The sequence below is a fragment of the Maniola hyperantus genome, chromosome 23, assembly GCF_902806685.2.
Source record: "Maniola hyperantus chromosome 23, iAphHyp1.2, whole genome shotgun sequence".
NCBI classification, from domain to species: domain Eukaryota; kingdom Metazoa; phylum Arthropoda; class Insecta; order Lepidoptera; family Nymphalidae; genus Maniola; species Maniola hyperantus.
The window spans coordinates 6,084,518-6,112,084 of record NC_048558.1 but is presented as its reverse complement, the minus strand read 5'-3'; the positions used below and the strand labels follow the sequence as shown (position 1 = coordinate 6,112,084).

At 33.0% G+C, this 27,567-nt stretch overlaps 1 protein-coding gene across 43 annotated transcripts in view; it reads right to left on the bottom strand.

Annotated features, from left to right (window-relative positions):
• Positions 1-27,567, bottom strand: part of bt (projectin protein bent) — a 161,294-nt gene that overhangs the window by 104,407 nt on the left and 29,320 nt on the right. For 21 of the 43 annotated variants that reach the window (XM_069506366.1, XM_069506364.1, XM_069506369.1 and 18 more), the window contains exons 4-49: positions 24,392-24,413; positions 23,167-23,329; positions 21,774-21,915; positions 20,390-20,525; positions 20,105-20,308; positions 19,717-20,018; positions 18,939-19,565; positions 18,677-18,849; positions 18,185-18,358; positions 17,766-18,020; positions 17,535-17,648; positions 16,796-17,323; positions 16,477-16,584; positions 16,258-16,377; positions 15,868-16,032; positions 15,670-15,783; positions 15,480-15,581; positions 15,294-15,392; positions 15,113-15,208; positions 14,582-14,674; positions 14,353-14,436; positions 14,199-14,270; positions 14,007-14,123; positions 13,825-13,920; positions 13,274-13,381; positions 13,079-13,147; positions 12,712-12,852; positions 11,968-12,075; positions 11,327-11,362; positions 10,822-10,863; positions 8,174-8,206; positions 6,320-6,379; positions 5,509-5,604; positions 4,954-5,016; positions 4,621-4,719; positions 4,444-4,533; positions 4,249-4,365; positions 3,679-3,795; positions 3,402-3,593; positions 3,047-3,169; positions 2,607-2,732; positions 2,445-2,528; positions 2,270-2,365; positions 1,835-1,918; positions 621-800; positions 284-490 (exon numbers count right to left, since the gene is read on the bottom strand). In XM_069506366.1, coding sequence (XP_069362467.1) covers positions 284-490; positions 621-800; positions 1,835-1,918; positions 2,270-2,365; positions 2,445-2,528; positions 2,607-2,732; positions 3,047-3,169; positions 3,402-3,593; positions 3,679-3,795; positions 4,249-4,365; positions 4,444-4,533; positions 4,621-4,719; positions 4,954-5,016; positions 5,509-5,604; positions 6,320-6,379; positions 8,174-8,206; positions 10,822-10,863; positions 11,327-11,362; positions 11,968-12,075; positions 12,712-12,852; positions 13,079-13,147; positions 13,274-13,381; positions 13,825-13,920; positions 14,007-14,123; positions 14,199-14,270; positions 14,353-14,436; positions 14,582-14,674; positions 15,113-15,208; positions 15,294-15,392; positions 15,480-15,581; positions 15,670-15,783; positions 15,868-16,032; positions 16,258-16,377; positions 16,477-16,584; positions 16,796-17,323; positions 17,535-17,648; positions 17,766-18,020; positions 18,185-18,358; positions 18,677-18,849; positions 18,939-19,565; positions 19,717-20,018; positions 20,105-20,308; positions 20,390-20,525; positions 21,774-21,915; positions 23,167-23,329; positions 24,392-24,413 — 6,377 coding nt within the window. Of the gene's footprint in view, positions 1-283; positions 491-620; positions 801-1,834; positions 1,919-2,269; positions 2,366-2,444; positions 2,529-2,606; positions 2,733-3,046; positions 3,170-3,401; positions 3,594-3,678; positions 3,796-4,248; positions 4,366-4,443; positions 4,534-4,620; positions 4,720-4,953; positions 5,017-5,508; positions 5,605-6,319; positions 6,380-6,842; positions 7,070-8,173; positions 8,207-10,821; positions 10,864-11,326; positions 11,363-11,967; positions 12,076-12,711; positions 12,853-13,078; positions 13,148-13,273; positions 13,382-13,824; positions 13,921-14,006; positions 14,124-14,198; positions 14,271-14,352; positions 14,437-14,581; positions 14,675-15,112; positions 15,209-15,293; positions 15,393-15,479; positions 15,582-15,669; positions 15,784-15,867; positions 16,033-16,257; positions 16,378-16,476; positions 16,585-16,795; positions 17,324-17,534; positions 17,649-17,765; positions 18,021-18,184; positions 18,359-18,676; positions 18,850-18,938; positions 19,566-19,716; positions 20,019-20,104; positions 20,309-20,389; positions 20,526-21,773; positions 21,916-23,166; positions 23,330-24,391; positions 24,414-27,567 lie in introns of those variants that run through there. The other 22 variants (XM_069506394.1, XM_069506405.1, XM_069506406.1 and 19 more) reach the window with 19 other exon arrangements.

Genomic DNA, 27,567 nt, shown 5'->3' with positions numbered 1-27,567 from the left:
GAACCACGCACCTATAAGTCCGTTAAAAACATATCGAAGCCTGTTTTCATCATTTAACTTTCAAGGCTAAATAGGCGCGTGATTCTAATTTAATAAGTACTTAATACTACTTAAATAAAATCTACGTAAATACTAGGACTAGACATCACAATAACTAGGTAATAATCATGGCTTATCATACCTTCAGAGATGTAGATATCATAAAAATTGAATTGAATGTACGTAGTTTAAAAAATATTTCATTAATAAGACATCTATTTTCATGACCAATAAACAAACATACCTCGTCACTTATTATGAGTGATGGTCGTCTACCCATTTCCTCTGGAGGTGGAATGAGAGAGCCTCTCCTGCCAGGAGGTGCTGGTGATAGAGATGGTTTTCTTGGTCCTTCCGGTTTCGGAGATTTGTCTCGTATGACCTCAATTTTTGGTGTAGGCGATGGTTCTTCTGGTGCCTTGATTTCTGGCACCTTTGGTTTTTCAACCGGCTAAAAATAAAATACAGATTGATTCATATTTTACAGTTGTGTTGTTTGTCTCTACATTTTATAAAATGTTGATTTTTACATTTTATATCAACACGTGTTACGACTCGTTGTCTTTTTTGGTTTTAATTACCTTGTCTTTTTCAGGCTTGTCCCTAGTACTAGGCGTGGGTGAAATTTTTTCATATTGTTCGAGATCAGGTCTGTCATAGTCAGGAATCTCAGGTAAATCTTCGGCTTTCTTTATCTTAGGAATTGTTACCTTAGCTTTTTTCTCTTCTACTTCTACTTTTTTCTCTTCTACTTGTACTTTCTGTAAATTGAAAAACATTTGAAACCATCGATTTTAAACTTCTATTTTTAGATAGTATGTTGTATTTTTGAATTCTTTTCGTTTCCCTTTAGTATACATTTGTCTTCAATTTTTTTTGGACAGTATTCACTTTTCAACTTCATAAAAAATATATCAAAATGTATCCAAAATAAAGTATAATATATAGTATGAATTATACTTACTCAATACTTACCACATTTAGCTGGAAAACACATAAAAAATTGATGTATACGACGACACATATAATGTTAAGAAGCAGAAGCAAAAGCAGGGAAAATAAGTCTACATAAAACAGTAAAGATACTATTTAGATAGTATACTTATAGTTAACGATTACAATGCAGTTTGACCACAGAAATCACATAGTAAAATTAACTATGTACAATTTTGAATTTCAAATGCATAACTAGAGAAAAACATGCAAACTATATGAAATTGATGATGGATAAAAATTATACAACTAATGAATATGTACAAAATATTTATACAATCTTAAACTTTTGAAGTGAACTGGGTGCTTACAACTATACCTTTAAATAATTAAAACGCGTCTGTGGTGGACCCTGAGCCATACTAATATTATTAATGCGAAAGTGTGTCTGTCTGTCTGTCTGTCTATCTGTCTGTCTGCTAGCTTTTCACGGCCCATCCGTTCAACCGATTTTGATGAAATTTGGTACAGAGTTAGCTTACATCCCGGGAAAGGACATAGGCCTTTTATCACGGAAAATTAAAGAGTTCCCAGGGATTTTTAAAAAACCTAAATCCACGCGGACGAAGTCGCGGGATCATCTAGTATTATATAAAGATCTCGATAGTTACGACTAGTTTAGATAAAAATAAGTAAAATAAAATAATAATAATAGAAATAACAAAAAAGATTCATAATATTTATTATGCTTAACTACCAGGTGCTGGTGCAATGTGCAAGTGTTGAATTAAAAGTATGTGTGAAATATTTGTGCAATGTGCCAAATTTTAGCGTCGTTATTGATGTATTGCCAATTCTATACCTCGTTGGTTTGAGGGCTGCTCAAAGTTGGTTGTGGGATCCCTAAAGAAGCTGGTGTTTTCTCGTCTTTGCCCTCAGTGCCAGCCTATAGAGTAAATTCCATTACTGGCGACCTTACGAAATTGTAGTGTAGTGTGTGCAAACAAAACTATATTGCATTGTGAGAATTGTGATTTTAAACACTTGCCTATTGGCAAGTATTCTAAATCACAATCACGAAATAATATGATTTAATAATCTGACATTTAATGATAAGGTTATTCTGTAAATTATGATAGGAAAACGCAATACAGTTTAGACTTTATATATGGTGCAAGTGCGTATTATGGTTTGGTGTGCAAAGAAGTTGTGCTTCATGAGTTTGTATAGGTAAATGTTAAGATGTGTAACAAGTGCATATAAATGTAACTGTGCTGTATAATTTGTTGTCCTGTACCTGTGGAGATCTAGACCTTCTCCAAGGCACAGTTGTGTCTTGTGTTTCGCGTAACGTAGGATTATAATTATCCTCTAACTCTGGTGTTTGTTCAGCCTGATCAAAAATATCCTATAGTTAACGATTGTTCTAATTTCATCAATAACATTATACAAATTTATCGATGTTGATATACCTGTGGCATTTCTGGAATAACTTTCCAAGAGAAAGGCACCTCTTTTTCTTTGGTATCTGGCTCTGGTGTTACGAGTAGAGGCACCTGACAAATTTGCATTTTGGTTATAAAAATGTATAATATTAGAAATGGAAATTGATTTGTGTTAGACTTTAGAGTTACCTCCTTTTCTTTTCTCCGCGGATAGAGTGTCTCTTGTTTTGTGTTTTCTGTTGTATCTTTTTGTGATGCATCTGGTGCCCTTTGCTCTTTTGGTTCATTCAATTTATCTTTAGATTTCTCAACATCCTACGAGATAATTAATATTAAAACGACCCGTTCATGGCGAGCACAAAACAAAATAATTTTATCATGTTGTTATTCCATATTTTTAAACCTAATTGCTATTTAAAATAAAAGTTTTGTTAGACAGGACCACGGAAATATATCTTCAAGAGCTACTGTAGTTGGTAATTTTTGCTTATCATTCAGTAATTTTATCTCTAGGTTACTCAATATCCTACTAGATAAATAATAGTAAAACGAATTTAGGATAAGTACAAAACTATTGAGACAAAAGTTAAGCTTTTAATTTGCACTCTAGCAATATAATATTGAACTACCTCATTAGCTTTAGTTTGACGACGCCAAGGATATTTATCTTCTAGAGTTTGTTCCACGGATGGCTTCTTAATTTCATCAATTTTATCTAGTTTATCGTTCTCATCCTTATCAACTTTTACAGCCTAAATTAAAACAAATTTGCATATTAATTTATCACACATAAAAAACAATAGATTTGTATGTGTAATATAAATTTAAAAGTACTACTTATTTTTGCCCAAGATTATTGTATATTTTACATTCAATAATCTCGAGTCTTTCATTTTTAATTTCTTACAACCCCATTGCAAAAAAACTTCTTTTATTTCAGATTTTATTTTCTGAACAAATAAACTTATCGATCTTTATTTTTACCTTGGCTGGGATTTGTTTTGTTGGTTCTGATTTTGGTACAGTTTCAGTTTTTTCACTAGGCAAAGATGTTTCTTTCTTAGGCTTAGTTACTGATTTATCTTCTGTTTTTTTGTCTAATTTTGGCTTAATTTTATCAGAAACACCAGGAGTTTCTTTGTTATCTACATCCATATTTTCGACATTTTCATTTTCCTAGTTGAAAAATGTACTAATTAAAATACACAACATTTCTAATTAGCAGCTATTCTTTTAATATTATAATATTAATTATGTTTACCTCATCCGCTGTACTTGGTCTTCGCCAAGGATAAGTAGGCTCTGTAGGACGGTCGATTGAAACCTTTCTCTTAAATTGCGTTTTTTCTAATAATTGTGTATTTGTTTCATCTTTATCCTAACATAACATAAAAGTGTTTAGTTAATGTAGTGAACTCAACAGTTGTAGGTTTATTTTTATCTTCTGTTGAGTCTTTGCTGTCCTGTTTAGTAATTTTAGTTAGCTCAACAATTTATTAAGATAATAATAAATATCAGAAACGTAGAATTATAATATCCATACTATCCATAATATTATAAATGCGAAAGCTTGTCTATTACAGAGTTGTCACGGGATTTTAAAAGACTTAAATCCACGCGGACGAAGTCGTGGGCATCACCTAGTTGATAATAATTCCTTTCGTACTCTATGATGAACTGGATGAATACCATCAGGAGAATCATTAATAAAATATTATTGTTCCTTTTTTACCTATGCCTAGACTAGATTTTAATTATTTCAGATACGTATTTAGAAAGTATTCATATAACAATATTGTACAAGATAATATATTAATGATGGTTGACTAACTTTTTCTACTTCCTCAGTTTTACTTGGTCGTTTTCGAGGTTCCGTAGGACGGTCGGCTGTGTCTTTTCGCTTTACTTTAGTTTTTTCCATAATTTCTGTATCAGAATCGTCCGTGTCCTAAATCCAATAGATTACAAAATTAATATCTACAACCCTAGATAAAACAATATTTTATCTTAAAAATATTGCGAATACCTCATTTATACTATGTCGACGTCTAGGCTTTACTTCTTTTGATTTTGGCTGGTCTACGCTTAGGCTACGTTGTGTCTTTTCAGGAACATCCTGATTTGTACAAAATTATTGTATGTGTATATCATGAAATGTGCTTGTATTTTAATATCAATGTAAATGTATGTGAAATGTGTATACCTGTGTGTGTGTTTTCGTAGGTTGCCACGGGTGTGTGTTTTCCTTATTTGTGTCATCATACTCTGAGCTTATGTGATCTTCTTCGTCTTTATCGTCATCCTATTTACAAAATTAAACTTTATCCTGTGTATGTTTTCTGTTTTACTAATAGAAGTTTTGGTTTGTTTTATATATTACAATTTTTACATAGTACGTCACAATATAAAACAATACAGATAACGGACATATTTACAAAAGCATAATATATGAAACATCAATGATTTCCTATATATTATGTTCTTCCATTTACGAAATATTTTGTAGACATGCATGGTGGCGTAAAAGCGAACTCACCTTCAGTTTAGTTTTTATTGCTGCCAACTCATTGACTTCTTGTTCTGGGACCAATACCCTGGTCTAAAATCAATTTATTTATCGATAAGCTTAAGGGGTTCTACTCGAAACAGACAAGCTGTGTAGAATATTAGTATAATGTATTTACTCAGGAAAGGACTGTACTTATTGTATCACCGTTACTTTATTTAGTAACTGAACATCAATTATTAAATTTCTAAATACATTATCATTTATTCTTAACAGTCAAGTCCATAACAAGCATGGGAATTTGCATAAAGCTTTCATACGTATTAGGCAAACTTAAAGCATAATTTAGGTGTCCCATTGAATTGTTTGTAAGCAGCAAATCTACTACTCAATAACAAAACCATACAATATAACTCTAAAAAAACAGGATTGGCATTTAGGGATTGCGTTCTGCATTATCACTGATAGCCAACAGTTTATGAGCATAAAATTAAATTTGAAATAATTTATCTAGATTAAAATATGCCTAATCATAAAGATCGGTAATCTGTATTTGAATTTAGTAGGTAGGTACACATTGCTTACCTTGAGTCCGGTCTTTTTAAATCCAACCTTTTCTTCACCTATTGACGCCACCGAAGACTTTCTACTCTCTGAAGTCTCTGTTGTTAATTTTGCTGTCTGTTAAAGTTAATGTTGTGTTAAAAACAAACTTAAGTATAACTTAAGTACAACATTATTTTATTTCAAGTCTTACATCTAGAATCTAGATGTTGATTTAAGTACAATATCAATTTTTTTCAGTGACACGGTGGTTTATCTAATAAGTAGGTAAGCCTCAACATTATTATTTTTATTTAACTACTATGACATGAACGATTAATGCAGCATTACTATAAATATAAGCAGCAGTTTATACCCAAAATACGCGCCAGCTCTTATAGTGTATTTTTGTTTTCAACAATCAGATTGATAAACTGAATTTGGATACGTGCCTAACTAAAGGAATCTCAAATACTTTCTTTTATGTTTGCCCAATTATTGCTTGGTCTTATTTTAAGAAATTTAGGTATATTATAAGTATTCTTATTCATATTAAAAATTTAACAAAAAATCTAATTTTTTAGATTTGGAGTTGATTGAAGGCATCAGATAAAGAGATTTGATGTTAACCAGAAACTACAAATAGGTTGGCAACCTATTCAGTTTCTATCGGGCTCCTTCCAAAGAAGCACGCGGATAGTGTTATCAATAAAAAAATGGAGTCAGAAAATTTACATTTTCTATCCTGTTGTTAGTCTTCGGAATCATTTGTACAAGGTAAGCTCTCATTATTTATACACGGTTTAACTTAGAATTTTATACTGAAAATGTTAACAAAAGTGAAATCAATTACCTTAAGACCTTTGCTTTCAATTATAGAGCTTCTTCGACTCTCTGTCTTTGTTTCTGAGACCTAGAAGGAGTAATAGAATAGAAGAATGAAAACCTTAATTGATACTTAATTAATGATAAATCTCACGAAACACCGCAAAATGAAAGTGTCAATCGATTCAATTCATGTTAAACTCTAATTTCAGTTTTTAACCCTTTGAACCAACGAAATACTAAAAGAAGTTTTAATGAAATACGACAGATGAAAGAAGAGAAAATAAGATTAATTAACAAATTCCTTTTGAATATAGATCAAATAAGATAATAATATGAAGGATAAAATGATAAAAAGAGAAACATTGCACTTCAAATGCTTGTAAGGGATAAAATTACTTAGCAGTTTTCCGTGAGAAATTATAATCTCTAAGGTGAAGCATATGAATTTGATCACTAGAAACACTTTTTCGCTATGTAGTATGTTGTCATGCAAAAGCGCGTAGCACTATTCACTACGCATCACTAACGTCACAACACTAAGCACTAACCAAACTCTGGACGTATAAACTTTCACGTCGCTCACTATGTTCAGTCCGTTCACTCCGAAACCGAAGGGATGACATGGTTCGAGTTTAGACTCTGCGACGGACAATCGCAAAGTGACACGACTGCCAATTATGCCTCCTTTTATAGATGAGATTATCTCCCACTCTAGTGCTTCATTTAACTTCTAAACTTAACTAACTTCGTTTGAAGTGAACATTCTTCCTCTTTAAAATCTCAACATCGATTTAAAAAAATACTGATTTCCAAAATTGTGTTCTCTTCAGCGCCATGGTCAATAACTAATCTAGCCTGTGCATAATTTGTTACTTAAAAAAATTTGGCACTATACTCAGAGTTCAGAAAACTATTTTATTTATTATAAGAAAACAACTACGGTTCGAAGTTTTTCACAAACATTCAACACGTCAACACTGCCACAAAGTTCACTTTGATTGCTGTTACCCCGAGAAAAACTGGCAACAAACTAAAGTGGTCACTCTTTTAAAATAGACTGAGACAATGTAATTAGCATTCTGTTACGTTAATTTACCTTGAAGATATTATGCAAAATTTAATCTCATAAATACATCACTTTCTATCCTCGTAATCTCGTTCTATATCTAGAAGTTCAAATGTTTCATTTATGTTCATTTAAAATGACTTGTTAAGCTAAGAGATCTAAAGTTGACTTTATAATGTAATCAGTAAGTGTTTAAAATCCGCTTATAAACTATATTTTACAATAATTGTTATGAAAAACTAATTCTTAATGCAATGTTTACTTTGAACTACATATCCATTTTCTCATTATAATATCCACACATTGCACATACGTTACGTTTTTAAAATCTAACGAATAAGTAAGTTCATTTATTATGCACACAAAAACTTGTACAGACCATACAAATATTTTAAAATTAGCTAATTAATAACTAAACCATAAAATTCTTAAAGTTATAATTTGGCCATTTGCGTGGGTGGATTGTGTGAATGTGTAGATAAATTCCAAACTTTATACCAAGTGCAATTTTTTAAATGCAATGTAAAGCATGCTATTGTAAACACGTACAAATTAGCAATAGAGAAGTTTTTGAAATTACTAATTGTCGTTAGAAATAGCACCTTTATTGCATTTTTTCATTGAAATCATGACAATAAAGTACTTTAGACTGTAAAACAACGTTAAAATTACTGTTGAAAATAAAGCAAAAAGTAATCGATCGCCAAAAAAATAATGAAGGTATTCCGTCGTTTCAATTATTTTAATCAAAATTTTTTGGAGTGTTTCGTGAGACACATAAAGAATTAGCTAAAAATTAATACTAAAACTTACATCACTTTGAATAGACTCCCGTCTGCTTTCAGTCTAGAAGGGAAAAGAAAATGACTTTATAAATAAATTAAAATCACTACCAAATGATTATTATTCTACAGAAATAGGTAATATAATATACAAGTTAATTTAAAAAGAGCAAAAACCAAGAAAAATTTTGTTTTAGGTATAGAAAATAAAAAAATGGTAAATAAAATTAACTGTACCAAGGTTCCCGTCGTAAAGGGAAATAAATAAATAAAATAAATTGGCTCATTTCTACTCCATGAAATGAGTATAATAATATGATACAAGTGCATAAAGTGAAGGATGTAAAGAATATCATTCCGTCGATGGATTTTCTAAGGATAGGTGCATATTTTTTTGCTTGATAAAATATGTTTAAAAATATTGCTATACTAATCAAATATTCGAAACTTAAAATTTTAATAATAAATATTTTATTCACAAGGATAAATAAAAATTGTAAATTGTCGTGTAAACAGTGTATATTTATATTGATACCAATGGTGGTATCAGTATAAATATACACTGTTTACCGGTACATCTTATACCTTTAAAATGGTTAAAGAAGTAGTGCTGGATAGCACTACTTTTGAGATCTGTCAATTTAACTTTGCTTATTTTCGAGTTTTGTATACATTCTGTGCCTGACCTGAGTGTAAAATTTCATGTTAAAAAAGGGTGACATCTGAGTTACAGCTACTAAAATATCCAATCACGTTTGCTCGTACTTTAAAAATAATAGTTAGGGAGGCGAATAGGGGAATTTTCGGTAATACTCGAGCGTGGCAGTTTAAGATATGAGAGATACCTTAGACCTAATAGAACAACCTTGTAAAGTATTTAGCTCTATATGTAGTGACGCGCGCCTAGGATAGACCATCAGATTAGTAAAAAAAAAATCGCTAGTCTGAAATACTCGAGCGCGTCAGATTAAGATATTGGGGGTTGATTTTAGTGTTTTAAGACTAAATTTAACTAATCTGACGATAAGTCCTTGACGCTGCCGAGTTATAGGGTCGCGAACTTGTAAAAAAAAAACGTTATTCCGGCATTCTCGAGCGCGATTTTTTTATTTTTTATTTTGAAGAATATAATCTAAAACTTACTAAAAATACAAAATCTGCCGGTTTCCGCGTGACCGGAAGTGTGGAGGAGCCATTTCGTCTTCCGAAAAACGCGTTGCGGCATATAAGTCGCGAACGATACATTTTACCAAAAAAAAGTTTAAATAAACAAAAAAGGTAATTTTATTTTACACAAAAAAGGTGCACGACACATCGAAGCCGTTCTCGTTGGACGTACGCAACTACGACGCTTGCAATTTACCCCCATGCCAGTCAGTGCTATACCAACATTGCCTCAGAACTCGGTACATCGCCAATTTGTGGAGGAATGCTTACAAATCCGACATCACTGACCTTGCACCAATCGATCATGGGTGGAATGAAAATAATAATAAATTCGAGTTCACGTGGTTTATCGGGAATCAATTGCCCGATGCGTATGAAAATGTTGTTGTATCGCCGGATATTCTGGGCAACGAGAATGACACTGACGACAGCAATGACGAGACGCTTCATTCAGGTAAATTTTTGTACTTCTTTAATATTCTCTCAACAAAATTACTGAATTGAAATAATTGTTACGTTGCAGGCACTCAAAGAATTGTGGATGAGGAGCCACAATATGAAAGTTCCAGTGAAGAAGAAGACGATGAATTGTATTGAGCAAAAATGTAAAGGTCATACATAACAATACAATTATAATACTATTTTTATATCATTTTTTTATACAATAAATAATACAATTCATCTACATTTACGTTGGTTGTATCTATCGCTTTATTGTCATTCTTGAATTCCCCGTTTTATCAAGGAGAAAGAAAGGAAAAAAAAGAAACCAAAAAACCTTTTTCGGTCAGATTAAGAGAACCCACCAACATTTTTGTCAGATTAAGAAAATATGCTTTCAGGATACCGAGATAAACCTCCCCTATGAAAATCTGACGCGCTCGAGTATTTCGAAAAAACTTTTTTTTTTGCATTTTCAAAAATTCATCGTAACTTATCGTCGCGCCGAAATCGTCAGTTTTTTTAAAGTGAGCTTCCTTGGGGCCTACTCAACACCCCTTCCGAAAATCTGACGCGCTCGAGTAATTTTTTTTTTTGCATTTTTGACTACTTTATATGCCTACCCCCACCACGCAAACCGGCAGATTAGTACACCGTTGTTATCAGAGGCACTTGGGGCATACGTAGTATGAATATCTGACGCGCTCGAGAATGCCCAAGTAACTGTTTTTTTAAACATTTTTGAAAAACCGTACACGCCAAACCCACCGCTAAAATGGTTTTTACCATACGAGCTTTTCTTTTCGAAATTATTTTATCTTTCGATTTTGATAGGTCTCGACGGCGCCGTTGAATTACGCCATTTAGCTACCTCGCCTCCCTAACTATAACAAATCTATCTCAGTCTGAAAGGTCATTTCATCTAATCTCACGTAACTTGAAAAATTACACTAGTCTAGCGTCAGAATTAGTACCATTTTACTCGATATTGTTATATTTGGGTTTAAACTACATCGACAGTGGAATGTAATAATGATGGGTCACACCATTTTTTTGGGGGGTATTTTGTACCTTAACCTCGAGAAACTGTTGCTGTTGTGCGACCATTTGCATCTGTTTTATTAAAAAATAGATGTTTATTTAAGTCTCTTTATTTATGGAGTTATCATTAATTTAGAAACATTATTGTATTTTAATATAGAAAAAATATACCGATATGGTCATAAATTTTAGAATTTTAACTTCTTAGTTCTAGGTGCAAAATAATAAAGGAATTATTTATAATAAATTTATATTATTTATAAAATAATCTAAATTTAACATAAATGTAAATTTAGTAATAGCTATTAAATTTTCCAAAAATTCTTAAATTGACATTGATTTAAAAATCGTTGTAAAAACAAACAATTCATTAAAAATCTGCATTACTTTATTATCAATTTTTTTAAAGTTTTCCTTGTTTGCATTTTTCTACTTTAAATTGATATAAACTCATATAGTAAGAAAATCAATAGAATTGTAGAAAAGAATCATTAGAAAGTTATTAGGCTTTGTATTCCTTATATAACGAACTCACCTCCGCAGTTTGAACGGACGTTCGTCTGCTATCAACCTAAACACAAAAAAAAATGTAATTCACAAAAATGAAATACTCAAATAAAACAGGAACATGAGGAATATGCATATCTCACTAATAGTATATTATTGTACCTACAAAATTTGCTTTTAGAGATGAAAAGTTATAAAAGTCACATGAATGACTTATAATATTCGATTGTATCCAAATCTCTAAACTGAATTAACAGGTTAAAGTAGTGCTATTATTTTCATAACGTTCCATAAATTAAAAAAGAATGGCTCTACTTTTACACCTATTTATTTAAGTTTAGAGATCAGTGTATAACTTGTGTACATTCTTGAATATTCCAAGTAGATCCATATTTACTTCCATACTAATATTATAAATGCGAAAGTGTGTCCGTCTGTCTGTGTGCTAGCTTTTCACTGCCCAACAAAAACAATTTTGATGAAATTTAACATAAGGAAGGAAGGATATAAGGCTTCTTATCCCGGAAATTCAACGAGTTCCCACGGCATTTAAAAAACCTAAATCCACGCGGACGAAGTCGCGGGCTGTTTTAGTAAAATATTTTTTACTAGATTCTAGTAAAAAACATTTTAAATGCTTTAAATGCTATGAATGTTATTAATTCTTACCATAGCGACCTCTTTTTCTTTTTTTTCTCTAACAAATGGGGTAGGTGATATTTTTTCATATTTTTCAAGAACTGGTCTCTCATAATCGTCAACGAAGTCCAATTCATACTGTGAACATTAGACAATTTTTATAGACTCAAAAAGCAGGCTTCTGAAGCTAGCTTTGCCAAAGCTTCAGCAAAAATAAGTCATTTTTTAAATTTTGTGATAACAAGTAGGTATTAATGATATATTTTTTATTACTCTTTGATTATACTTACCAAACCTGAAATAAATAACATAGAACATATAACGTAAACAAGCATGCGATCATAAATAACCCAAATCAAGGACGCCACAACGAAGATCCAGCTAAGCTTTAACCAAATTCTTACGCCAATTTATTTTAATTAATTTTGTGTTTGCGGTGTTTTCACATGTTGCAGATTATATTAGAATCCAAAGTGTAGGTATGTATATGTGCGTAGCGTTATGTGTGCAAAAAATAAAAATAGTTTGTGTCAAGAGTGTACGAGTACAAAAGTGTGCAAAAAAAAGAATTATAGAAACCATTTTTTTGCATTGGAAACAAAATTTGTGCTGGCAGTGTTTTTATATAAAGCAGAGTGTATAGACATAATATATAGTGTTTCAGAGTTTAAGGATACAAAAATATAGTAAAAAGAGAAATAAGAGAATTCAACGATCACAAGAAGATATAGGAGACGTCACGCTAACATTTTCCAGTACGTTCAAAATGTTTACCCCTCGAACATTTTCTTTGTAATCATCGTGATCATCGTAATCATGAGTTGCGGTTGCCTTTTTGGGTTTTTCCGGTGTCTTCTTTACCGTTTTCTTTAGCTGAGGCAATTCAAATTTACCTCCCTTGACTGTCAAAGGGTCCTAAAGAGGTAATAATAGTTAGGCTAATTGGATTATCTACATTATCAAAGCGTTTTGTCTAGTGCGGGGTGAATTCAAAACGTTAGTGTGAACTGTGGCACTACGTCAACTCGTTTCTATAAAACTGTGAGATTAATAAAAGTAATACTAGTGTTAATTGTTAGATTATTTTCTAATTATCTCAGTACAACTATTATAGAATTGTAATAAAGTATAGTCTTTCTACCTCGAGTTTAGGTCCTTTCTTGACCACAGCTGGTTTTTTGACTTTAAGTTCTGCGGCTTCTGTACCCTCCTATGAAAGTTTTACGTATTTAAGTAACAATATCAAATTATCTTTAGTTTTTGAGATATCAATTATAAAATTGTATAAGTGTTTGCTGAAAGCTGAGATAATTATAAAATGTAAAACGTGATGTACCGTTTTTTTTTTCTGAGCAGGTTTCTTTTGTGTGAGAGAAGCCTCTTCAGGGGCGGTAGTCTTAGTTTTCGGCTTGGCAAGGCTAATAGATTCTTCAGTATCCTCACCCTAAGCCATAAATAATAAAAGTAGGTGTTAAAAGTGATGTAAAAAAGTGAAGATTCAAAAACGTCTAATACACTTCTAAGTGCTCGTATTATTAAATAATATATTAAAAAGTAGAAAGAAAATAAGGAAGTTTAACTAAGACATTTTCAAAATATTGTCATTAAGGTAGAAACCATCTACTGTGTGTTCACAATGGTGTAGTTATAGATCGCTATTTTTATTTCATCTAAATCAATCAACAACAGAAAATATTGTGTCGTTTCTACAAAATGTGCTCTGTCTCTGTCATTACAAAACCTTATAAATTGTTACCTTTACAAGAACTAACACTCTTTCTAAAATTGTTGGTATCGATAGAGATAATATTTTTACCTGTGAAAACATGTATCTTTAAATATTTCAAATTGTTCCCAAAACATACTACAATTCAGTATTATTCGTACCTCGTCACCCTTGTCTTTTCCTGAAGGCAACTTAACAGTTTTACTGTCAACTATTTCTGGTTTCTTAATCTTCAGTTTTGCTTCTGCTTCGCCCTCCTAAGTAAGATTCGTTTTTTAGTAATTTGATTACTTTGAAATAAATAAGTAATATTTGTATTAAATTTGAATGTATCAATACGAACCGTAGGCTTTATCTCAGCCGGTGTTTTGTGTGTGAGTGAAACCTCTTCAGGCTTTTGTCCTGGCTTTGATGGTGTTTTTGGCTGTGTAAGACTGACACTTTCATCAGTATCCATTGACTATTAAATAAAAATATTAGTTTAAAATAGTGTTTTATGTAATAAAACAAAACCCCTTGTAAAAAAATTATATACCTCAGCCTCTTGCCCTGGTTTAGCTGGTGCTTTTGGCCTGGTAACATTGACGTTTTCATCAACATCCATAGCCTATCAAAGAAATACTTTATTATAATATTTGAAACCCTATAAGATATAGAACAGCGTTTGTCTAAAGCAAAATTATTTATACCTCAGGTTTATCTTTTTCCTTAAGAGATCGTCTTCTTTGAACGGTTTCAGACGACGGCTCTTCTTCTTCTGGCTTTTTATCCTCCTAATTAATATTTTCATTTAAAAAGAATATTGTCAATTCAAATGTACAAAAATATCTTTTATCACGTGTATTTATTTGGAAAAAAAGAATTAGGGTTGAATTTTTAAGCAAACAAAGAAAAGCAAGGCAAAAATTTTAAATTTACCTTTTTCTTTTTCTCAATAGGTGTTGGTGTAAACTTTTCGTACTTTTCAAGGACAGGCCTTTCGTAATCGTCAATATATTCCTCCGCTTCGACCTTCAAAACCACATAACTAAGTATAGTAACTTTATAAAATAACAAATTGTGCAAAAGTTAATAAGCAAGAAAATACTCAACGTGTTAACTCTGCAATCAACCTGCAATGCTGAAAGTTTCCTATAAGCAACACAAAGCAAAGCACTTCTACAAAAGGTGTTTATTGTTATTAATTGCTTCACCAATTTTTTTTAATAATTAATTGCAATACGAGTAAAAATTAGTAAGTTCCTAAAAAGTAAGTTCCTAAAAATTAAGTGTCTAATTACTATAATTATGTAGTTTCTGTGCTTTATTAAATCACTTAGAAAATAATTTGCTTAGTGTGGTTTAATTGGCCGTTATTGTTGTGTCCCAAAACTAAGGGTTAAAGTGTTATTGTAATTATTCTTATAATATAGTAAGTAATGGTTATGTTGTTTGATTCGTATTTGGCACCTCTTTCTTTTTAAGAGATGGGCGTTTTTTAGCTTTTGGTTCATCTTTTTTAACAGTCTTTGCCTTTGGTTTCTCGTCGGGTGTTGGTTCCTCTTCCTAAATATAATAATACATTTCTTAGTTTTATTTCAAATTCTTTAAAATTTCACGCATTTAGATTGTGTTGTTAAAATAATTGTACCTTATCCTTTGCTACTGATCGTTTCCGTAGCGTAGGGAACTCGGGTTCATCTTCCTTTTCTTTAGGTTTAATTTTACCTTTCATTACATCACCCTCATCCTTTAAAATTAAATATTGTTCAGTATTATTTAGCCATATTTTCTAAATAATGACAATATAAAGTTATTAAATAAATAAAAAATATACCTGTGTATCACTAGGTCTACGTTTTGTTTTGGGAGTAGGAGTATATTTTTCAAATTGCTCAAGTTCCGGACGTTCGTAATCATCTACGAATTCAGAAGACTCCTACAAAATGGAATGGATTTGATATTTAAGAGATTTAAATTTACATATTAATAATTATTATGTAATTTCAGTTCTATTTATATAATACCTCTTTGACTCCATTCTGTTTCTTTGTTTTTTCTAACGCTGTTGGAGATATCTTATCGTATTTCTCCAAATCCGGTCTTTCATAATCATCTACAAACTCTTTTTGTTCAGCGGGCTAAAGTAAAAAGTTTATTTGAATACATAAGTAGCATATTCGAATATTTATAATTTATATTATTAATGAAAATCGCGCGTATACCTTTTTAATAGGCTTTTTGCTTTGCGCAACTTGTGGTTCTTCAGTTGGTTCTTCAACTGGCTTGGTCGGCGTTTTGCCTAATTTGACTTGTGATAATTCATCGACAGCTTCTTCTGGTTTAGGAATGCCCTTTTTGATGCTTGGACGCTTTGGTACTTCGTCGACCTAATCATTTATTTATTTAAAAAAATTAATGCCAATTAGATAGATGTTCTTTTTTCATATTTAGTTACAAACAATATATAATATTTTCTCTTTAATGTTTAAAATCACTGCGACAGTATTTTTTTTTTCATATTATTTAGTACCACATAATAAAAAATATTGTAGTTAATTTTTGCAAAAAAAAAAAATTTTTTGGTGTAAATTAGTTTGTTTTATAAGATGTACCTGTTCTTTTGGCTCAACTTTTGGTTTTTTCTCTGGTGCTGGAGTAGCCACGGAAGGCTCCTCCTCATCACTTTCCTCTGGCAGACTTTTAACGCTCTCCGTTAGAGAGGCACGTTTGGTCTAAATCAATTTATTGTTAAGTGAGTTCAACTATTCCATAATTAGGCAAAGTAATAATTAAAACGTCATTCTGTGAAGTAAGTATTGTTTTGAGATTACCTGGGGTGTGTCACTAAATTTCGATCTCTTTTCTAGTGGTGTTGGTGTAATTCTTTCATATTTCTCCAATACTGGACGCTCGTAATCGTCAACAAAGTCGAATTCATCCTAAATTAAAATAGGGTTTAGCACATCTAATGTTATCACAACACAAAACACACAACTCTTTAATGGTATTTTATGTTGACATTAAAATATAATATGAGAGTGAAACACTGAATTATTTTCACTTTTACAGATATCGGGGAATTATCTAAGTTTTGATGTGAAATGAATTTATAATAAAAATATTATGTACCTGCATAAAACTTATACTTACGTCTTTTTCTTCTTTCTTTTTGGTAACAACTTTCTTTTTGACCACTTTCTTTTTTTCCTCAGTCTTTTTAGTTTCTTTTTTATCTTCTTCAGGTTTGGGTTCCTCTTTGGGTTTAACGGGTTTTAGTTTTGGAATGCCTTCAATTTTTTTCTCTGGTTCAGGTTCTTTTTCAGTTTTCTTTTTCTCAATTTTCTCTAAAAGAGCCCTCTTTTCTTCTTCTGTTTTCGCAGTCTTCCTTTCAAGAATCTTTTTAGCTTCTTCTACTTCAATTTCAGCTTTCTTTTGTTCTTCCTTTGTTTCTACTTTAGTTTCAACTTTCTTTTGTTCAACCTTAGCTTCTGTTTTCTTTGCTTCTGCCTTAGCTTCTGTTTTCTTCTCTTCAATTTGGACCTCTTCTTGTTGAGCATCTACTTTAATCTCCTCTTTTTTTGAAACTTTCTTAGAGGCCATTTTTTTCTTTTTAATAATAGTCTTTTCATCTTCTTCTTCTTCCTCTTCTTCCTCTTTACGTTTCAGTTCCTGTTTTTCCTGTTTCATATAAATATGAGGATATTAATTCTTAATCATGTTAATTAACAACACGTGGCTAATTTAAATACCAAAATTAAGATTTGGTTTCTTAGTTATTGAAAGGCTTAGTCTAGTTTACTAAAATAATGAACCAAGATCACGCGAGTTCCCTAAAGCTGCATGTTATTCGCGAGTAAGCAATATGATACTTGACAAATCAAATTTTAACCTTTTTCTCCTCAATGTGATTTTCTTCGATGACCGACTTTTCTTCAACAATTGACATTTCCTCTTCTGACTCTTCCATTACAGTTTCTTCCTCCTCTTCCTCTTTTTTCTTTTTCTATAAACATACAATATTGACACTTGTAATACCAGAAATACAATATGCCACCATTATGAAATTGTATTGTTTCAATGCATATTTTGTAGATCTACATAAATAAATAAACCAATTTACCTTTTCGTCAACAATTGTCAAGTCAGCGCTAGATTCATCCTCGCCATATTCATTTTTGATTACGACCCTATAGTTAGCTATGTGTTTCGATGTGACTTTCCTTATGATCAGTCTTGCATTTGTACCGTCAAATGACGTGTTAATTTCCGAGGAATCTCTAACCACAGTCGAGTTTTTGTACCAGGTACATCTGCATGACTGATCTGAAGTCTTTAGTACTGCTATGAATACAGCCTCTTCGTTTTCTTTTTTGGCCTAAAATATATAAATTTTGTAATGGATAAAATACCTTCTATGGGTGAATAATAAAACTTATAACATTGCGCTTTTAGCTCAGTATAATATTAATCTAATATAGGTTATCTGATATTATTTTAATATCGCTTACCTAATAATAAGTTAGTTTTGTCATTACTTACCAAACTTCTAAGATGTTTTATAATTTGTGGTTTCTCTCCCTTTTCTTCAGGGATGTCAGTAATTTCAACTTGTTGCGAAGTCGCTTCACCTTTCTCGTTCTTCGCAACAAGTTTATATGAGCCTCTATCTTGTTGTGATATATTTGAGATCTCTAATTTCACTGCGAATTCACCCTGTAGTTCACAAAGATGTTCGTATAAGTAATTATTAAAATAACAATATTTGAACATTTATTAAACTTATTGATGATTTGAATCACAAGATCTTGATGACGAGATTAAAACAATCTATTTTTATAATATTACAAAAATAATATTATTATTAAATATAATATTTTGAAAAATATTATATTTTTGATATGTATATACTATATTATATAGTTTTTTTTGATATATTGACCTGTAAATATTTATACATACATTATATATATATAAATAAAATTGAAGTGTTATAGGTAAAATAGTAAAAACCTCAACTCTTTGATAACTTACTTCTCTAATAGGTTCTATTAGAACAGTATGCCTAGAATCTTCCCTAACAGCATTTGCTTCTTTGTACCATGTGCAAGAAGGTGCAAATTTACTTAATACTTTACATTCAACAATCACTGTTTTTCTTTTAATTATTTTAATGATCTTCGGCTTCTCTTTAATAACTGGAATGACTGTAAAGAAAAATGTTGCATATTATGTACCATATCATTCAGTGGTCATTTAATTAATTATTATATAATTAAATTATTAAGAAACTCACTTTCAATATTGAGCGTTAGATTTGCATTGAGCTCTCCAAGTTCATTCTTGATATTGCATTTATACAATCCGGAGTCCTCCATACCAGGATCGATTAATTCCAAAATGATAGTGTAAATGTCTTCTGTTACTTCGACCCGGGTCTTTATTTTTGACGATTCCCTAACTTCTTTGCCTTCGTGGTACCACACAATCGTTGGCCTTGGACTAGCTTTTACTTTGCAACCCATTATTACGAGTTTTCCGTTTTCTTTTGACTGAATAGTAGGTTTTTCAACAAACGTTGGTCCCTCTCCCTCAGGTTCTGGTTCAGCCTCAATGTTTAAGTTTAGATTAGCATTGCTCTCTCCGAATTCATTCCGAACATAACAGCGGTAAGCGCCACCATCCGCTGCCGTCGGGTTGGATAAGAGCAATATTAATTCATAAACATCTTCTTTTATAACAGATGATTTGATTTCAATTTTACTGCTAGCCTTAATAACGTTTGTGCCTCGGTACCAAATGACTTCTGCTGCCGGCTTAGCTTTGCAGACACAACGCATTGTTATGAGTGTGCCATCTTCATTAGGAATTATTCGAGGTTTTTCAATAAATGATGGTGCGAAACCATTTTCGTCATCTCCCCCTAAGAAAAAATTTAATATGCGTTATTTGAATTCTTACTTTTTTATAATGAATAACATGCAGCATCATAAGCTTTAGGCTCACATGCAATGCTACTGTATGCGTACTTTATTTATACTATTAAATACAAATTTATGATAACCTCTTATTACCTTGGAAATTAAGAGCAATATTGGCATTGCTTTCACCAAATAAATTGAAAGCATTACACCTATAATTTCCCCCATCTTCCTTAGTGGGACCCAAAATTTCTAGAGTGAGATTGAAAGTGTCCTTTCCAGTAGCTTTTCTGGACATTTTCATTTTATTACCATCCCTAATTTCTTTATCCCCGTGGAACCACGTAATATCTGGCACGGGATGTGCTTCAAGTATGCATTCCATAATTAAGACATCCCCTTCTTGTCGTATTGTAGGTTTTTTCGGAAACCTAGGTGCTTTCCCATCGGGAATTCTGTTTCAATAAGATAAAATTTTTATTACTTAAATCCTGATCTTTACCTAACCTTAAAGATATTATTGTAGTTTAAAAATTCTTACTTAGGTTTATCCCCACCCTGGAAATTTAAATTTATTTTAGCTACACCTTCGCCGTGTTTGTTTTTTGCTACAGCCCTGTATTCTCCCTTATCCGAATTTTCTACACCTGTAATTTCTAATCGTGCCATATGATATAACGTTTGGTCCTCTTCTAATGAAATTTTGTATCGACTACTTTCTTTTACTAACTTCTTTCCATGGTACCTGTGTGCATGTGTCAATATTAGTACACCAAGATCACTTTTAAGGACAGTAATAATTCTATAAAACTCGTCATGTCCTTACCATGTAACGGTTGGTTTCGGTTTGCCAACACATCGACATTCGAATGTGATTTTAGTACCATCCTCCGATTGCCTGATGACTGGTCTCTCCGTAAACGTAGGTTTGATAAAATCTTCAGGCACGGGGGCTTCATCGCCTACATTAATTTTTACATTAGTATAAACTGATTTTTGTTCGTATTAAGTTTCACGAGGATTTGCAGCTTTTTCACTGTCATGGTTTGGTATAGATATTTTAAGATGTTTTCTTAAGATTCGTGTACGTATTAATTACAACGCAGCCAGGTTGGTATATAAGAGTTAATCGTGGGATAGAAAAGTTAAAATATCGGACAGATACATAAATAATATTATGTCGATTTGTATTACATGTTGACTATCTTTTATCTAACTAAATCTTCGACAACTATCAGTACGCATTACAGTTGCTAAAGTTATCTATATTTTTATTAACAGTGCATTTGCAAAAGCCAATAACTAGAAACTTGTAAACGTTTAACACAACGTAAAAATGCTGGGATGTGTTAAGTTAGTAAAGCGTTGTAACAAGTGAATGAAGAGATGATGAGTAAAAATAATAATTAAACATAATAAATAATGTTAGTCAATGTGTAATAGTTTTGTAAAAAATGTTTTAAGAGCTTACAATGTTGTATGATTGTGTAATATTGTGTTTTTCAAATAGATAATTTGATATTAATATGGTTTTAGAGAGCTTTTTGTGTAACAGGCCCAGTACAACGGACTTTTGTAGAAAACATCTTAAAAATGTGAGAAGCTATCACATACAACGACTTTATAATCTACCATTGTGTATTGTTGTGTATCTATTTTATTTTATAAAAATTAGTTGATGAATACAATAAGCTATGCTGCAAATTCTACGTTTACATAATGGAGTCTATTACGTTTACTGGATTAGGAACACACAAGCAACACTTTAAAGCAATATTTTATTAAAATTAAGTAGGTATTTATTAAATAGGGCTGATAATTTCTGAAATGAAGTATTTTTTATGAACGGCCGTAGACATTATGTTTAAACATTATGTATATTACAATATGTAATAACATGCTGTTTTCCTAAATTGTAAATAGGATTGTTAAAAATGATTTCATTTCAGATAATGTGTCAGTGTTTAATTTCATGTAGGTACATGTAGTTCAGTAAATTGGCAATAATTAAAATTAGATATTGTAACCATAATTTTAATTTTGCATTTTAGATTTGCTACTGTATATTATTAACTGTCGGGATATTTTATTTAAAATGTCTAATTTATACAAAAAAATCAATCAAATTTTATCAATTTCTTCATTATGTTTAACATGTTTTATTTTATTTTTATTATTTTCATAAGCGAATGCATTAACATTGGACTTACTATCAAAGTTCAAGCTGATCGTTGCGTTGCTTTCGCCAAGTTCGTTCTTAGCCGTCACTCGGTATTTGCCAGCGTCTTCCACTGTCACGTTGTTTATTTCTAAAGAGGCGTAGTATGATTTACCATCCTTGCTCACTGTTAACTGTAGAAGAAATAAAAAGATTAAATAAATATTGGACATTTCATCCATTAAATAATAAGGTTCGATCCCAAGCACGCACCCCTAACTTTTCGGAGTTATGTGCGTTTCACGCTTTATTTGCTTTCTCACTCTGAGAGGAGACCCGTGTTCTGAAGTGAGCTGGCGATAGATTGATCATGATGATGATGATGAGTCAAGGATCATGTAAGTAGGTAAAAAAAATTGGAGTAGGTAAAAAAAAAGTAGACTGGTCAAAATATAAAGTGGAAACTACATCGTTGCTATCCTAATGTAAATCAGATACTATCTCAGTATCATTCCGACCAGCAGTCATGATGAAATACTGAATTATGCGTAGGTATATGTGAAATTAGGCCATCGGGTAAACATAAGAGATGTGTCCGAGTTGTAAGCCAATTAAATTGAGGTCAAGGCCATACCAAAGTTATAAGAGTAAACACTTTAACACAATTCCCGAATTTACTTCTCTCTAATTTTATGTAACATCGTCTTCTACCCATTTGAAGAGCTAAAATAGATCTGTTTACTTAGCTCTGGTTTTCTAGAATATCGTTCGAAAAATGAATGCATTGCACAAGATGAAACATATACACATTCAGGCATTTAGAAGTTATTGCGGAAAAAAAAACTTACATACATGCCTTGAAAGCGTTACACGGCTTTTTTGAGGCAGTCGTTTAAAAAGTAGCCTGTATCCATCTTCAGGATGTAGGCTACACCTGTACTACATTTCGTCTAAATTGGTTAAGCGGATGCAGTGTGAAAAGGTAACAAACAGACAAATTTCCGCGTTTATAATATTAGAAGGATCTGGGAACATCCCAAAAACACTCCTACAATTAAGTGAGTAATGGAAAGGAGTCACAATCGTCAGTCATGGGGAATCATAGAGGGTCAAACCTCTCGTCAGTCATGTGGAATCATAGAGGGTCAAACCTCTCGTCAGTCATGTGGAATCATAGAGGGTCAAACCTCTCGTCAGTCATGTAGAATCATAGAGGGTCAAACCTTTCGTCAGTCATGTGGAATCATTGAGGGTCAAACCTCTCGTCAGTCATGTGGAATTATTGAAGGTCAAACCTCGGTGGTACCAAGGTGGTATTTTGCAATGCGTGCTACCTAATATTTTTCTTTTGTATAATGGTAATAATAATGAAAAATATGATGCACAAAGAGAGAATATTAGTAATTAGTATGGATTACCGTCTACTTGGCAAGCAAGTTGCTTACCTTATGTCTCGAGCTCGGTGTGACCTCTCCTGTGTTGTGGGACCACGTGACGGTGGGCACTGGCTCAGCATCGATCCTGCACTCGAAGATGAGTCGCTTGCCATCGTCCTCTTGTCTGATGGCCGGCTTGCGCGCGAACGTTGGTGCTTTACCATCTACTTGTCTGGAAAGGAAATTATTGCTATTAAAGCAAAGACCTTCATCTTTTCACAATTTGCATCCACCAGCTGTGATAGCCTAGTGGTTAGGAAGTCCGCCTTCTAATCGGAGGTTGGGGGTTCGATCGCATGCACGCACCTCTAACTTTTTGGAGTTAGTTATGTGCGTTTGAAGTAATTAAATATCACTTGCTTTAACGAAGCTTTTAAACCTGCATGCCTGAGAGTTCTCCATAATGTTCTCAAAAGTGTGTGAAGTCTACCAATCCGCACATGGCCAGCGTGGTAGACTATGGCCAAACCCTTCTCACTCTGAGAGGAGACCCGTGCTCTGTAAATTACTTTCTGTTCTATCAAATTAGGTTATTCCAGGTCTGTCATATTAATTTCAGAGCTGCCATACTGATATTTTTTAAACTTGCCGCGCTTTTTCAGTCTCATCTTTCGTTAGACAGATTAGACAATGGTCTCTTTTAAGTATCATCTGTGATTTAGGTCTTACTAGCTGATGCCCGCGACTTCGTCCGCGTGGAATTAGGTTTTTCAAAAATCCCGTGGGAACTCTTTGATTTTCCGGGAGGGATAAAAGTAGCCTATGTCACTCTCCAGGTCTTTATCTATACCCATGCAAAAAATCACGTCAACCCGTTGCACCGTTGCGACGTGATTGAAGGACAAACCAACAAACAAACACACTTTCGCATTTATAATATAAGGGTACTGATTAAGTCAACGTGTGGTCTTTACTTGATCTTTACTTGATTCTAGTATGTTTATAATGTGGGCAACAACAGATAAACAGAGACAGGGTAAACAGATATCTGTTAAGATAAGGTTAAAAATCAGAAAAATTACTTCAATTCAATTAAATTTTCATAAAATAGCGTTTGGCTACCCTCCAGTCCATGCAATAAATCACATTGATTCGTTGCGAGTTGCGACGTACCTAATTAAAAAGGTTAACTGACAACTGACACTCGCAGTTATGAGAATTTTTAGTGATATGTTGTTACTCCTTATTTTACTTGCAATAATATATCTATCTTATAGTTAAATGCAATACTTACTTTTGTTTTTCTTCATCCGCGGCTGAAAAAGAAAAATAACTCAGTTAAAATCACTAAAAAATTAAACGGCTGTGTTGGGTACAATACGTAAAGAAACTTTCAGCTTGTATAAAATAAGGAAGGTCTAGCACGCGCTGGCTCTTAGGCGACTAGGACCTTAGAAACGAATAGGTATTAGATTACCAACCTAGGAACTGACAAAATAAGTGTTTGAGCTTCTAACGCTTATTGACAGTTTGTTCCGGTGCTTCTTTTGCGTGTTCTCAGGTGGAAGAAGCGCCGGAACAACCAGCTCTTAGCTTTAAGTTATGATGTGTGGCGGCACAGCTGTATAAATAAACGTCTTTTATTTCTTTATTTCTTTCTTAACATTTTAGCCTGGCTCAAAAAATAGAACCCCATCCTATTAAGCTATCCTGGCTTGGGACGCTAGCTTACTAGCTTTTCCACTAGCTTCATCATCATCATCATCAGCCTGTGGACGTCCACTGTTGGACCTTTTCCTAAAAAGGGGCACAACACCCGGTCCTCAGCCTTCCTCATCCAGTTACTTCCCGCCAGTCTCTTTATATCGTAGTTCCATCGTGCTGGAGGGACTAGCTTACTAGCCTAGAAATGAAGCTGGTTCTGTATACACGAAGACAGAATCTTACTAGCTTACTAGATTCCTAGCACTAGCTTGCTATCCTGGCTTTAAAAACTAGCCTCGTGTATCCCGGGCATAACATCTACGTACTATCCAACACACCTAGTTTCTCCTTTCACCAAAAGTTGCCTGGTAGAGATTGCTGTGAGCAATAAGGCCGCCTTTGCATACAATTATTTTTTAGTTTCAGTTTTTTTGTAATAGTTATGTATTTTTTTTTGTGTGCAATAAAGTATTTCTATCTATCTATCTATCTATCTATCTACGCTGCAGTTTCTGATTTCTGTAGTTGAATGTTTACATTGAACAACATCATCCAGACGTAAATATTTAGAATCGCAACATTACACGATCTCAGAATAAATCCAGGTGTTCTATATTTCTAGTTTCTACAATCAAAATAATATATTTGCGTTGATTTTGAATTCTAATGCGTAATTCGTTTTTGCCAAAATTCTTTAGCGTATCGGTGCGTAAACTTACAGCCGTACACGGAGTCGCTAATCGTTACTTAATGTTTCAAGTAATTTATTAAAACTTAATAGCAAGTTATAGCACGGTTCGATGTTCGCTGCTCCCGGTATTGGAAAAACACACAAAACCTTATATCTCATTTATGCCTTTTATTTTATTTAAGTAGTATCCCTGCCTTATGAAATGAAGAATCTATTCTTAATTTCTTAACTCTATCTTTCAAAGTAAGATTTTTTTATGGTAAATATTACAATAAAACTTAAAGCTAGCCTTATCTAATTGCTATATAAATCATGCCCGCGTGGAATGGTGCCAAGAATACTGGCTGCATTTCCGCGCTGGACAGCCAGGCTGATCCGTTGCGCAAAAAATGAGCCAGCCCTTCTGTCACCAGATGAGGCAATAGATGATTAATAAATCGCGGTGAAATATCTCGTAAATTTTTTGCACGAAGATGATCTATCAGATCTACCTATCTATCTATCTATCTATCACTCTATCATATCTATCTGAAGTTTCATAAGTTTCCAAAGACAACGTATCTACGTGATTCAAGAAATTTCCTAGAGTGTGTGATGAATTATGTGACAATTTTATCAATCAGTAGCGGTTTTTAAAAATCCCGTGGAAACTTTTTGATTTTCCGGGATAAAAAGTAGCCCATGTCACTCTCCAGGTATTTAAAGATACCCATGCAAAAATCACGTCGAACCGTTGTTGTTCCGTTGCGACGTGATTGAATGACAAACTAACAAACCAACAAACAAACACACTTTCGCATTTATGATATGGGTAGGGAAACTTTAAATTAACTTTCAAACGTCAACTAAATTATTTATTTTAAGCACAATTTTTACTCTGGAAGACCTCCCACTAAGTGGACGGACAACATCAGACGAGTCGCAGGGAGCCGCTGGATTAAGGAGGCGCAAGACCGTGGCGTGTGGAAGTCCCTACAAGAGACCTATGTCCAGCTGTGGACGTCTATCGGTTGTTGTTGATGATGATGATGATGATGATAAAGCACATTTAGATAAATGAACACACCTAATATTATTATTTAGATTCATCATCTTATGTGCGTTTTAAGCAATTAAATATCACTTGCTTTAACAGTGAAGGAAATCATCGTGAAGAAACCTGCACGCCTGAGAATTCTCCAAAATGTTCTCAAAGGTGTGTGAAGCTGCCAATCCACACTTGGCCAGCGTGGCGGACTGTGGCCTAAGCCCTTCTCATTCTGAGATGAGATCTGTAGTCAGTAGTGGGCTGGCGATGAGTGTCATGATGATATTTTGTCAGACAATTTTATCAGGGAGAGCATCAAGACCGGGAGCCGCAGCAGAAACAGCTGAAAACGGCAAGCGGCGCAAGTATGCCTCTCTTATAGAGAGTTACATTTTTGTGCCGTTTGCCGTGGAGACCCTGGGGCTATGGAGTCTTAGTGCTAAAAAAATTTTACGAGACATTTCACCGCGATTAATAGACTCATCTGGTGACAGAAGGGCTGGCTCATTTTTTGCGCAACGGATGAGCCTGGCTGTCCAGCGCGGAAATGCAGCCAGTATTCTTGGCACCATTCCACGCGGGCATGATTTGTATAGTATAATTAGATAAGGCTAGATTTAAGTTTTATTGGAATATTTTCGATAATCTACATCATAGACTTTGTTAGAAAGCTGATCAACTTTCTTCGAGATACATCTTAAAAATATATTCATAAACGAAAATGTGACGTGTTTCATTGCAGACTATCGTCAGACGACCGTCGTCATACAGACCTACTCCTGTTGCCAACGTGTTTGTCTTGACGTCGGAGAGATATCTGTATAAGTCAGCTGTTTTTTTATTTGCTGTAATTTATTTTTGTCAATGACTAAGGTGCATGTTGTTATGTTTATTTTTATTGTAACTCGTATTGGATTACAGATTTCAGATTTTTGGAGATGTTTTCAGGTTTTAGAAGCCCTGTGCATGCGCATAGCATTCTTTTAGATCAGGAAAGTTACCACGCTACGCTACGTGTGACAACGTACCGCCAAGCGATTTACTTCTG